The sequence below is a fragment of the Callospermophilus lateralis genome, chromosome 5 (assembly GCF_048772815.1).
Source record: "Callospermophilus lateralis isolate mCalLat2 chromosome 5, mCalLat2.hap1, whole genome shotgun sequence".
In the NCBI taxonomy this organism is placed as follows: Eukaryota; Metazoa; Chordata; class Mammalia; order Rodentia; family Sciuridae; genus Callospermophilus; species Callospermophilus lateralis.
Genome location: NC_135309.1, coordinates 43,485,453 through 43,498,629, shown reverse-complemented (window position 1 = coordinate 43,498,629; position 13,177 = coordinate 43,485,453). Strand labels below are relative to the sequence as shown.

The 13,177-nt window shown below is 34.4% G+C and overlaps 1 protein-coding gene across 5 annotated transcripts in view; it reads right to left on the bottom strand.

Annotated features, from left to right (window-relative positions):
* Ddx46 (DEAD-box helicase 46) overlaps window positions 1-13,177 on the bottom strand; it is a 66,028-nt gene that overhangs the window by 38,048 nt on the left and 14,803 nt on the right. For 4 of the 5 annotated variants that reach the window (XM_076856633.2, XM_076856634.2, XM_076856636.2 and 1 more), the window contains 7 exons: window positions 12,283-12,396; window positions 11,472-11,637; window positions 10,575-10,695; window positions 9,992-10,167; window positions 8,932-9,053; window positions 5,710-5,788; window positions 3,882-3,964 (listed from right to left, as the gene is read on the bottom strand). In XM_076856633.2, coding sequence (XP_076712748.1) covers window positions 3,882-3,964; window positions 5,710-5,788; window positions 8,932-9,053; window positions 9,992-10,167; window positions 10,575-10,695; window positions 11,472-11,637; window positions 12,283-12,396 — 861 coding nt within the window. The remainder of the gene's footprint in view (window positions 1-3,881; window positions 3,965-5,709; window positions 5,789-8,931; window positions 9,054-9,991; window positions 10,168-10,574; window positions 10,696-11,471; window positions 11,638-12,282; window positions 12,397-13,177) is intronic. The other variant, XM_076856635.2, reaches the window with a different exon arrangement.

Below are 13,177 nucleotides of genomic sequence, written 5' to 3'. Positions count from 1 at the left end.
AGGAAAACAAGTTGGAGAACAGTCTGGGCAACTCAGCAAGATCATATGTCAAAGAGAAATGGGACTGGAAATGAAGCTCAGTGGTAGAATGCCCCAGGGTTAAATCTCTAGTACTACAAAAAATAAATTAAAAAACAAAAACTTCCCCAATTTAATGAAAAACATGACTTTTAACATTCAAGAAGCTAACTGAAGTCTAAGTAAAAGGAACTCAGAAAGACTCATACGAAGATTTATCACAATCAAACTTTCTGACAAGACAGAAAATCTTGAAAGCAACAAGAAGCAGCTTGTCATATACAAGTAAACTTCAACAAACTATCAGTAGACTTCTCACCAGAAAACTCTGGAAAGAGAGAAGGCAGGACACACACACACACAAAAAAAAAACATTAAAACACTTTCAAATAAACAAAAGCTGAGAAAGTTCATGACCACTAGATCTGCTTTGTAAGAAATGCACAAGGAAGTCTTCAAGGTAAAATTAAAAAACACAAGACAATAACTTTCAGATACATGAAGTATTACAGAACTCAATAAAAGGAAAAGGCAACTATCTATAAATACTAATATTATCTTTTTTGGCAAGGGAACTTGGGATTAAACTCAGGGTGCTTTATTTTTTATTTTGAGACAGGGTCTCACCAAGTTTCCCAGGGCCTCAATAAACTGCTAAGGCTATGGGCTGTGGCTTAGTGGCAGAGTGCTTGCCTAGAGAGAGACACTGGGTTCAGTCCTCAGCATCACATAAAAATAAAATAAATAAAAGGTATTATGTCCACCTACAACTAAAAAATATATATTTAAAAAAAATAGACAAAGAGAAAAATATGTATATAGGAAATAAAAATATGTACATATCCATTGTTCTTCCCTTATCCTGCCCCTCCTCCCTCTCCCTCAATTCCCTTCCTCTACTTCACTGATCTGATCATTCTTCTATTTTAATAGAACCCCCTCCCCGCAAAGGTTTTTTTGTTCTTTCCCCCTTTATTTTGGACTAGCTAATGCATATTAGAGAAAATATTTGATCTTTGACTTTCTGGATCTCTATCAAGGTAAATTTTTTCCAAAATATATATTGGGTTTTTTGTTTTGTGGGGTTTTTTTTTTTTTTTTTTGGTACTGGGGATTAAACCCTGGAGTACTTAACCACTGAGCCACATCCTCAGCCCTTTTTATTTTTTGAGACAGGATCTTACTAAGTTGCTTAGGCTGGCCTCCAACTTGTAATCCTTCTGCCTCAGCCTCCCAAATTATTGGAATTATAGACATGTACCATGACAGCCGGCTCCAAAATACATATTAACATCACAGGGAGGGCTGGGGATATAACTCAGTTGGGAGAGTGCTTGCATCACATGCACAAGACCCTGGGTTCAATCCCCAGCAGCAAAAAAAAAAAAAAAAAAAAAAAAATCACAGGGATCATTTTTGTGGTTTAAGAGTTATAGTTGAGATAATTATGCAGATGAGCAATTAAGCTGTTAACCTTCTAATAGTAAATGATTTTCTGGAGAATAAAGAAAGATATTGCACACTGTCTAAGCATAGAACAGAATGGGTTAAACTTTTAAAGGATCTTTATAACAATTGTCTATAAGAGGTAGGACTCATTTAATTTTAGCCTATGAGTGTGAAAGGAGATAGAAAGTAATAGGATGTTTTCAAAACAGCAAAGGTGGGGCTGGAGATGTGGCTCAAGTGGTAGTGTGCTTGCCTAGCATGCGTGAGGCACTGGGTTCGATTCTCAGCACCACATAAAAATAAAATGAAATAAAGATATTGAGTCCACCTAAAACAAAAACTGAAAAATAAATATTAAAAAAAAAAAAAAAAAAACAGCAAAGGTGATAATGATAAAGTCTCCTTAAGTTGCTGAGGGTCCCACAAAGCTACTTCCCCAGAGGTTGAGATTACAGGAATGTGCCACTGTGCCCCACGATGAATATTTTCCGTTTTTTGGTACCAGAGATGGAACCCAAGGGCGCTTATCCTCTGAGTCACATCCCTAGCCCTTTTTTAAGAGACAGGGTCTCACTGAGTTGCTTAGGCCCTCCATAAGTTGCTGAGGCTGGGTTTGAACTGATGAACCTCCTGCCTCAGACTTCCAAGCAGGAGTATTTTCTTGGATTCTCTTTAGTTTCTTGGTTAGGCAGGCACAGTAACTTATGCCCATAGACTCAGCTACTAGAGACTGAAGCAGGAAGACTGCAAATTCAAGGCTAGCCTTAGCAATTTTACAACACTGTCTCAAAATAAAAAATAAAAAGGGCTGGGGGTATATTTCAGTGGTAAAGTGCCCCTCAGTTCTATCTCTAGTATAATACAACAGACAAAAAATAAATAAATTAATTAATTAATTAAAAAACCCCACAAGTTTTCTAGTTCATCTATTGGCTTTAAGGGTGTGGCATGTTTTAGAGAAAAGAATGTAAGTAGATTTAAGAGGAGATTCTAAATGGCAGGTTTGCTTTTGCTAAGAATTTAAGAAAATTTGTGGAAAGTAAAATGTTTACATTTAAGATAACTTTAATATATTTTTCAACCATTGAAAAGGAATAAGTTGGTAGGAGAAAAATACAGTATGCTCTTTTTAGTGCATAGTACCTACAAACAACACAATGGTGACATTTCTGTTACTACAGTCTGAGATTACAAATTTTTTATTAGAGCACATTGACACATTGCTATTCTTTTTAAGAAAAATTTCTACTACCTTTCAAAATGTGATTCCAAGGCTGGGAGTATAGCACAGTGGTAGAGTATTTGACTACCATGTACAAGGCCTTGGATTCAATATCTAGCACCACCAAAAAAAAAAAGTCTTTATAAATTTCTATCAGTAAAATCTTATACTAGACCAAACTGCATGTAAGAGAAATATAAAAACCTAAGCTGGTCAAATGCTTTGAATCTTATTTATTTATTTTTGGGTACCAGGGATTGAACTCAGGGATGCTTGACCACTGAGCCACATCCCCAGCCCTATTTTGTATTTTATATAGAGACAGGGTCTCACTGAGTTGCTAAGCACCTAACCATTGCTAAGGCTGGCTTTGAATTCGATCCTCCTACTTCAGCCTCCCAAGCCACTGGAATTACAGGGTTACAGGCGTGCACCACCGCAACTGGCTAAACCTTAATTTTTTGTGTTTGGAGAATGTAAATAACAACATGCTACCTAGATCATGAGGGTAGTTAAAAGCAGAAATTAAAACAATTTATTTGAAAAGAAAATGTAACTAGAAAATATGAAAGTTTAAGGTTAGTACTCTAATTCTGTTTATTTTTTCTTTTTAGTTATACGTGACTATAGAAAGTTTTACATATTATACTCACACAGAGTATAACTTACTCTAATTACACCACATTCTTGTGGTTGAATGAGATGTTATACTAGTGGTGTATTCACACATGAACATAGGAAAGTCATGTCCAATTCTTTCTACTGTCTTTCCTCTTCCTATCACCGTTCCCTTCCCTTCATTACTCTTTGTCTAATCCAATGAACTTCTATTCTTCTCCCCTGCCCCTTATTGTGTGTTAGCATCCACATATCAGAGAGAACATTTGAACTTTGGATTTTTGGGAATGGCTTATTTCACTTAGCATGACAGTCTCTAGTTCCATTTTCTAATTCTAGTTTGATTTATGATGGTTTAGACTTCTAAGGAGTTGCTTGCATAAATACCTCCTAAACAAGTTTTATAAGGAATCTGAAACATAAATATCTATTTTAATTCCATGTGTCCCTAACATACTACATTTCTAGGCAAAAAAATGTGTGTGAATTTCAGAAACCACATAAACATTTCATTCTTATGGCAGTTACACAGTCATATTTACATTTCAAAACATTTAAGAAACTCAGCAATTACCTGTGGTTCAAAACCCATGTCAAACATTCTATCTGCTTCATCCAAAACAACATATGTCACTCTTCGAAGATTTGTGACCCGACCTAAGATGAGAAGAAAAATAAAAACAAAAAGAAAAACTAAAAATCAGTCACAAGTCATTTTATGACTACCAAGAACTTAAAAAACTGTAAAGGGAACTAAAATGCCTGACTTAACCACAGGGGTAGGTTAGGTATCTTTAAACAGTGAAAAGAAATTTTGGTCTACAATGTCTTAATCTAGTGACAAATACTTTCTGACAATGGGTATATGAGGCCCTTTATTTTGTCAAACTCGTCTCTTGCATACCATCATAGGGCCTGAAGAACCTGTAAAATTCAGAAAACAGCCCTCTCCAAAACACATCATAAAACTAAGACTGAGATGAAGCATCGAGCCACATCAGCCATTATTTGACAGCATCACCTAGAAAAAAACATATTAGAGATTACAGCGTATGTGTGGAAAGCAAGTTCCAGTGCTAACTACTTCAGATGTAGAAAATTTCTCTTTATCTTACTTTATCATCTATTTTCCCTATATTTAGAAGCTCCTTAAATGGGCAGGTCAAACCATTAATGAGAAACTATTCAACATCATTAGGTAACATATTACACAAAATCTTTAAAATACAAAATGCATTATATAAATACATTTTTCTATTTTTCTATAAAAAGCTACAACTACAATTTTACTTAAATGAGTTCCTACTGATTTAAATAAATGTTCCTGGCTTCTTAACCAGTGAAAGCTAAATACACAGGAATCCTTTTCCAAAGAATTAATAAAAGCACTGCTATCAACTGTTGAATCAATCACCTGGCAAAACACATATAAAATAGTTATTAAAGATAAACCAATAAGGACAGATAAAGGAAAAAGGTAAATTAATCAAGATGAATTTCAGGAGATTTAATCAATGCAGCATTGAGAAAAAACAAGGGATTATTTAATCAGCAGTCATCCCAAAACTTTTCGTAGGCTATACAAGCACAATGACTTATCAAACCATTTTAATGTCACTTTGCCAACTTCATGTAGAATTAGAATTAAGTTCATACAGAAATTCAAGCAGAATGCTATTAGAAACATGCATTACTCAGTTTTTATTACCCTTGTATGTATATACTGAATACTGCAATGGAAATCTTTGAAAGCATTTTCATCAAAAAATAAAAATGAGTCAAAATAAGTGCTTCCTAATATTTAAGTATTCCACACTAATATTTGCAGCCCCAATTAGTTTTGCAAGGTTGGGAACAGCATTAAATTACCTACCTTTGATGGTTTAAGTCTCGGAAGCCCAGTTCTATAAATCTTGAAGGGCCTTTCTCCACAGAAGTTAAATAATGTCAACAGTTTAGTAACAGTTTTGATAGGGAATAATTTAACAAAGCAATATGAGCTAAAAACATGCAATATTTACAAAAGGTAAAATTTCCTGAAGCTGCAATATCTTAATTTATCTAGTATTGTAAGATACTACAAAGAAAAAAGCCTAAATTTTATAATAACAAATAAGATAATATATGTATCCTTTTAAAAGTAAAGCAAGGTGAAAAATGGATTCAAAATCTAAATGCTAAGAGATCAGATATAGTTGGGTCTGAAAAGAAATTTTAAATTGAATCACAAAAAAACTACTAATACTTATGATAATAAACTTGTTACAATACAAATTCTAAGATATTACAGCTTTAAGAGGAAACATAGAAACCCTTTATTGGTTTCTTGTATTTGCTAAAAAAAAAAAAATGTATAAAATCCATAACTAAAACAGAACAAGAAAAAAATACCTCTGACTTACCACTGTTAGCTGCTAACATGTCAATCATTCGACCAGGTGTGCAAACAATAATTTCAGCACCTCTTTTCAGCTCAGCAATCTAATTAAAAAGATGAAATTTTTTAGTTGATCATCACTAATGCTTAAACAGATTAAAAAATCTAGTATCTGATCCTTGCATGGTTCTACCAAGCAAAACAAGATCCGACTAAAACACTCTAAAATCTCTGACTAAATTCTTTGGAATGCAGGAGCACTACTAATGGAATATTTAAGAGTAGCATGACCACATGCTGCCATAAATTTGAAACCAATGAAACTAAAGAATTTTACCAGTTTTAATTTACCACTGTCTCAAAACCATGAAAGGAAGATGAAGAGAGGTGTGTAAAACACACAAAAACATATCAATGTTTCTAATTTTGGGTTACCACCAATTAAATTAATTTCATAAGTTACAACCAGTCATTTAAGTAATTAAATAGAATGAAAAATACCAGTGCCCTAGACATCACAATTTGGGGATAGTGGGTACTAGGAATTGAGCTCAGGGAATTTTACCACTGAATTATACTTCTACCCCCTTTTTTAAAATTTTTACTTTGAGTCAGGGTCTTGCTAAATTGTTGAGGCTGGCCTCAAACCTGTGATACTCCTATCTCAGCTTCCCAGTCACTGGGAAGGACCACGATATTCAGCACATGATAAAACTTTTGTTTGATTTATATAAATGTAATATGCATGCATGTACCAGTTTATTTTAGAAATGTATTTCTATTTTTAAAATTTGTTTTCTAAATGCATTTCTTACTACAAAACGTGATCCAAAAAATTGACAAAGATGAACTCAGTAAATAAACCAAGTGTGGGCTGGGGCTATAGCTCAGAGGCAGAGCATTTGCCTAGTACATGTGAGGCACTGGGTTTGATCCTTAATACCACATTAAATATAAACAAATAAAATAAAGACATTCATCTATAACCACAAAAAATATTTTTATAAAAAAGAAGCCAAGCTCAAGTATTTAAACTAGCATTAGGATAAGGAAATCAAATATTCCCTGGTTTTAGTAGTAAGAAAGAATTTTACTTTAAGTAAGTTCAGAGAATGCCACTTAAATTATATCTTATTGTCCTGGTATCTCAATATATATTAGTTCATCAGTCTATGAAGTCTTGAAGAAAAAAAAAACCTGTTTTAACTTTGTATAACCGAACACTTCCAGGACTTATTTGATCATAGAACCCATTATTTTTTCTTCTAATTAAACAAAATATCTGGGGTTGGGCTGTAGCTCAGCGGCAGAGCACTTGCCACGCATGTGTGAGGCACTGGGTTTCATCCTCAGCATCACAAAAAAATAAAACAAAGACATACTGTCTACCTACAACTACAAATAAATAAATAAATAAAAATCTATTGCTATCATTCTTTAGAAGACACTTAGATAAATGCCAAGCCAAAGAGAGTCAAAATGGTTTAAATAATTCTTTCTAAAATCATTTAAGAATGCAGATCACCATTTTTCAAGATGTCAACAAGCATTAAAGACAATAAATGCCAATCTGGGAATCAGAAGACCTAGGTCCTAGGGCAAATTCCAGTTCTTATTAATCCAGTTCTTATTAATCTAACTGGTCAACTTAGTAAATGCTCTCAATACTTTGGTGCATGCCTATAATCCCAATAGCTCAGGAGGCTGAGGCAGGAAGATCGAGAGTTCAAAGCCAACTTCAACAAAAGCAAGGCTCTAAACAACTCGGTGAGACCCTGTCTCTAGATAAAATACAAAATAGGGCTGGGACGTGGCCTCAATGGTCGAGTGCCCCTGAGTTTATCCAAAAACAAAGATGGAAAATATTCTGACTTCCTTAGGCAGGAGAAGAGGAAGATCATGTTAACATAAAAGTACTCCAAATTTTATATTTTTTTATTTATCTTTTTAAAAAAATATATTTATTTTTTAGCTGTAGTTAAATACCTTTATTTTATTTATTTATATGTGGTGCTGAGGATCAAACCCAGGGCCCCACATGCGCTAGGTGAGCACTCTACCACTGAGCTACAACCCCAGCCCTCAAATTTTAAAAATAGAGCATTAACATAATCATTCTCCTACCACCCCGGCTTGTGTGAGGTGTGTGTCAGCTTGCAGTACCAGGGATTAAATCCAGGGGCACTCTAGAATATTATTTTTATTTTGAGACAGGGCCTCACTAAATAGCTGAACTGGAATCCTCCTGCCTCAGTCTCCCAAGTAGTTGAGATTACAGGTTTGTGCCACTGCATGTGACTCTCCTAGGTTTACTGAGGTATAATCAACAAAAAATATTATGTATTAGAGCTGGGTGGACCTTGCCAGTAATCTCTGCAACATGTGGGGGAGGCAGGAAGATCACAAGTTTGAATCCAATCTTGTCAACTTAGTTAAGACCCTATCTCAAAATAAACAATAAAGAGTTAGGGATTAGCCCAGTGGTAAAGTACTCCTGCGTTTAATCCCCAGGGTAAGTAAGTACATAAATAAGTAAAGCAAATGAATAAATATAAAAAGGACTAGAGATATAGCTTGATGATAAAGGACCCCTGGATTCAGTTCCCAGTAGAAATACACATACAATTATGTATTAAAGGTCTGGGGAGCAGAGCATGGTGATGCACACCTATAATCCCAGAAATCTGGGAGACTGAGGCAGGAGGATTGGAAGTTCAAGATCAGCCTCAGCAATTTAGCAAGGCAATACCCTGTCTGAAAATAAAAAACAAAAGGGGCTGGAGCTGGGACTCAATGGTTAAATGTCTCTGGGTTCAATCCTTGGCACCAAAAAAAAAAAAAAAAAAAAAGAAAGAAACTACTCTGTACTCTGTAATTTTAAGTACATAATACAAGATTAACTATAGTCACCATATTGTATATTAGACTTTCAGAGCATATTCATTCTACATAACATAACTCATTCTTTTTTTAATTCATTTTTCAGTTTTAATTGAACACAATATCTTTTATTTTATATATGTGGTGATGAAGATCAAACTCAGTGTCTCAAGCATGCTAGGTGAGCACTCTACCACTGAGCCACAACCCCAGCCCACATAATTCATTCTTACAACTATTTCACACCTAATCCTCTTTATGATAGAAGAGTCACTATTCAAAACACTAAAGTAAAAATCACTCTTACTTTACTGAACCATTCAATTTGAGAAATGATGGAAAAACTGAATGTTCCTGTTGTAAGTACCTGCTCACTGATTCCTGTTCCTCCATAAACACAGACCACTCTAAGTCCCAAAGTCTTCGAAAACTTCTTACATTCTTTAGTAATTTGTAAAGCCAGTTCTCGAGTTGGAGTCATGATGACAGCTGAAAAGATAAATATGTCAAAAGCCTAAGCACCAAGATTCTTAAGAAGCTAGGTTTTAAAATGTTAAGTTTAACCCCTGAAATAAAAGTCATCTCTCTTAATTAAAAAAAAAAAAATTTGTGCAACTCTGAAAATTCTATTTCAAAAGCTTTGTAACGGCAGAGATTGTGGTGAAGGGTAGGCAGATTTTTAAGAACATGCTATAGGAAAATAAATGAGAGTTAAAAATACCACACTCAACCTTCAGGAAAATACTTGGTTGAACAGAATGAAAACGGTTTTCAACTGCAAATCACAGAACAAAAAAAATCAAGTGACTCACTGTGTTGCAGAAGCCATACCGCTCCTTCAGGAAACAACCTTGGTCTGACTGGCTCAGACAGAGAAGAAATAAACAATACCCTGTATTTCCAAGAAAGGAGCCGAAAAATTTTCCAAAACCCTACTAAAATTTGCAGAAGATATCTCTGCCAAAATGAATAAACATCTGAATCTGAAGACCTAACCCTGAATGAAATGCCGATACTACAGACTTATAAAGCCATAAAAAAAATTAAAAAAAAAAAATAGGAAAATACATTTCCATATTATCTTCCTTGTTGAGTTTATATATCCACTGATACTGGGCTAGGAACAAACCTCAACATAAATTAAACAGATATATGCATGAGGGGTCTACCTGCCGAGTCAGAGTTTAAAAACTGAGCTGTGCCAGGAGAGGCTGTTTTTGTACTTCTGAGATGTCACTCCAGAGCTCTGAAGATTCTCACTCCACCTGCTGGTAAGGGAAATCAGCCCCAAAGTGCCAAAATGATAAAGGAATTGTACATAAAGGCATCTTTATGGTTATAATTAAGAACAATATAGGATATCAGGTCTTTCTGATTAACTGACAACAAGGATATGTCAAAAATTAATTTAATGAGAAGAACTATACCTATTGGCCCTTCTCCTTCTTCTAATGACCTCTGATCCATAATGTGTCTAAACATGGGCAACAGAAAAGCAATGGTCTTTCCACTTCCTGTTTTGGCAATGCCAATCAAATCTCGTCCAGACATTATAGCAGGAATTGCTTGAGTTTGGATTGGTGTGGGCTTTTCATACCCATGCCTTAAAAACAAAGAATAGAAAGAGAAGGTAAAAACTGAGATCTTCTGATGCCCCAGAATCCCATAAAAATAAGTTCTTCCAAAATGTGGCATGTTCATACAAGAAAGTATTATTTGGAAATAAAAAGGAATGTGATATTCAGAGATTCTACAATATGAACAAATCTTGAAAACACTGTGATTATACTAAGTGAAAATAATCAGAAAGACTACATGTTAAGTGATAGTGCTTATATAAAATGTCCAGTATAACTAAACAAATATAGACAAAGTACATTAATGAATGTAGAGGTGATGGGAATATATGGCTTTCTTTTTGAGATGATGAAAAATGTAACCAAGAGAAATATCTGTTTGAAAGGGCAATTTTGAGTAGTAAGATACTGAAAAATGTAGATAACCACTTACTTTTTGAGAGAATTTAAGATCTTCATGGAAATTCCACACTGGACCCAAGACTTAATTGGTTTGGGGCAACCTTTTCCTTTGACTGTGATACCCTCCATTTCCAATCGAAATACATTCACCTCTGCAAAACAAAGCCCAGATCAAAAATTCCTGATGCTTTCTATTTTAATTAGGCATGGTAGGACTAAGAATATCAGCTTTTTTTTTTTTTTAATTTAACAAACAATATTATGGAAGAGTTATAGGAGGAAGCATTGAAAGTCACTTAAAGCAGTTACTGTTGCAATCAACTAAGGATGACCAGAAATACCCTCATTTCAACAATCTTTCATTTTTTTTCTTAAAACTACAATAATAATAAAATAAAAGGAATAACAGACAAGTAATACAGCCACTTATTCTACCATGACTTGTCCAATTACCTTTATTCAACCAATAATATCCATATTCACCATGTATCTCCTAACTCTTAAATACCAGAAGGACTAAGAGATTTTTTTTTTTTTGTACCAGGGATTGAACTCAGGGGCACTCAATTACTGAGCCACATCCCCAGCCCATTTTTGTATTTTATTTAGAAACAGGATCTCACTGAGTTGCTTAGTGCCTAACCCTTTCTGAGGCTGGCTTTGAACTCACAAACCTCCTGTCTCAGCCTCCCGAGCTGCTGGGATTATAGGCATGCGCCACCACACCGAGCCTAACAGACATATTTTACTGGCAATCTCACTTTAAAACACTAAAAACAAGAAGCTGAATTAATTTTGCTCATTTAAAAAATATTTCCCTAAAACCCTCTACCTCACAGGTTTGTCCACATTACTCCTGGGCAGAGTGAAGTATATCCTCCTTTGAGCCCACTATAACCAATAAACAAATAAAAAAAAAGAACTTTACCCTCTTGAGACATTTTTGCTAGTTCTGGAACTTCAACGTAAAAGTTTTTTCTGAATGGCTCATATTCAATTTTTCCATGATCAACTGGTTCCAGAAGTTTTCTCTGTTTGGTCTGATAGCCTGTAAGAGCTGTCTGAAGATCAACTTCTTCCTCCTCTGAAGAATACTTTAGTTTACAAAAAAAAAAAAAAAGTAAAAAAATTCATTATTACTGTCCCCTTATACGAAGCAACAGTTCTAGATTTTAAGTCTCCTCTCCTAGAAACTACTCTAGGGCTCTTTTTGCTTTTATTCTAAACAGACTGCTTAACCCATGAGATTTTTATGCTACACCAGAACTTAACACCTAATTTCAAAAATCACTTCAAACTATTCCTGTCAGAATTTTTATAACACCTCCTGCAAAGTTTTATAACAATATTTATTTTTTCTTTGCCCTTATAGAAAGTTATACTGCAATACAAAATTAAAGTAATTCTAGTAATGGCTTAATGAAGTTTTGCTATTGTTTTCACTATGCTAATGCACAGAAACTTAATTCATTCTGTCACTTCATTTCTTCTCTCCATATTATAAACTTGAGGTGAGCTGATGAGGGGGATGAAAAAATGCACACAGCAAGAAATGAAAGACTTCAGAATGTTCTACTATATTTAGATAAATTCTACTACACTACTAAGAATAGCAAGGGTTCCTCATAATAGTCTGCATAGCTGAATAATATGTCTCAATCAACGTTATGCAATAAATGCCTGTAGAATACAATCATAAATAAAGTCAAAATTTTAAAGTTAAAAAAAAAAAAAATCACCTCCATGGCATCCTGGTCATTCTCCATCAGCTCACCTTTCTTCTTATCAGAATCTACAACTGCCTTTTTGGTTGTCACGACAGTGACAACTTTTGTGACTGTTGGCCCAGACTTCTAAAATAAAAAAGGAATATAAATTGTTTTGCAAAAGGGAAAAACAAGTTATACTCTAAGAACAATGGTGTCATAATTTATAATCAAATTAATTTATTGACAACTCATTGAAATGACAAACAGTAGTGTGCTTTTTCCCTTTAATTTGTATAAAATTTTAAATGTAATACAATTATGTTTTATATGTGTACACACACACACACACACACACACACACTCCCCCACCCCTCCCTGCCCGTACTAGGGATAACTCAGGGGCACTCTATCACCGAGTTACACCTTCATTCCTTTTCACTTTTTATTCTGAGACAGGGTATCAGTAAGTTGCCCAGGCTGCCCTTACATTTGCAATCCTTCTCCATCAGTGTCCCCAGTAACTAGGATTACAGATTGACACTGGTCTCAAATTTGCAATCCTCCTGCCTCAGCCTGCCAAGCTGTTGGGATTACAGGCATGTGCCTAGTTTAATTATATTACATTGTGAAATATAATAAAAAATAAAAAACCATTTATATATACATGGTTTTTTCCATGATGTTATATGATATGATGATATATTTTAAATATACTATCAAATGGTATTTTTTACTCATTAGACAAGCCAGGCACTGTTCTGGGAGTTTGAATGAATCAATAGACAGGTCAAGGTCACCACTCTTTGGAGTTTATTTTGAAGGCAGGTGGAAAAAATAGAAAGCACAATAAAAATTATAATATATGAAAAGGTAATAAATGCTATAAAGGACTTGAGATAGTAATATATAAACAAAGATACTAAAT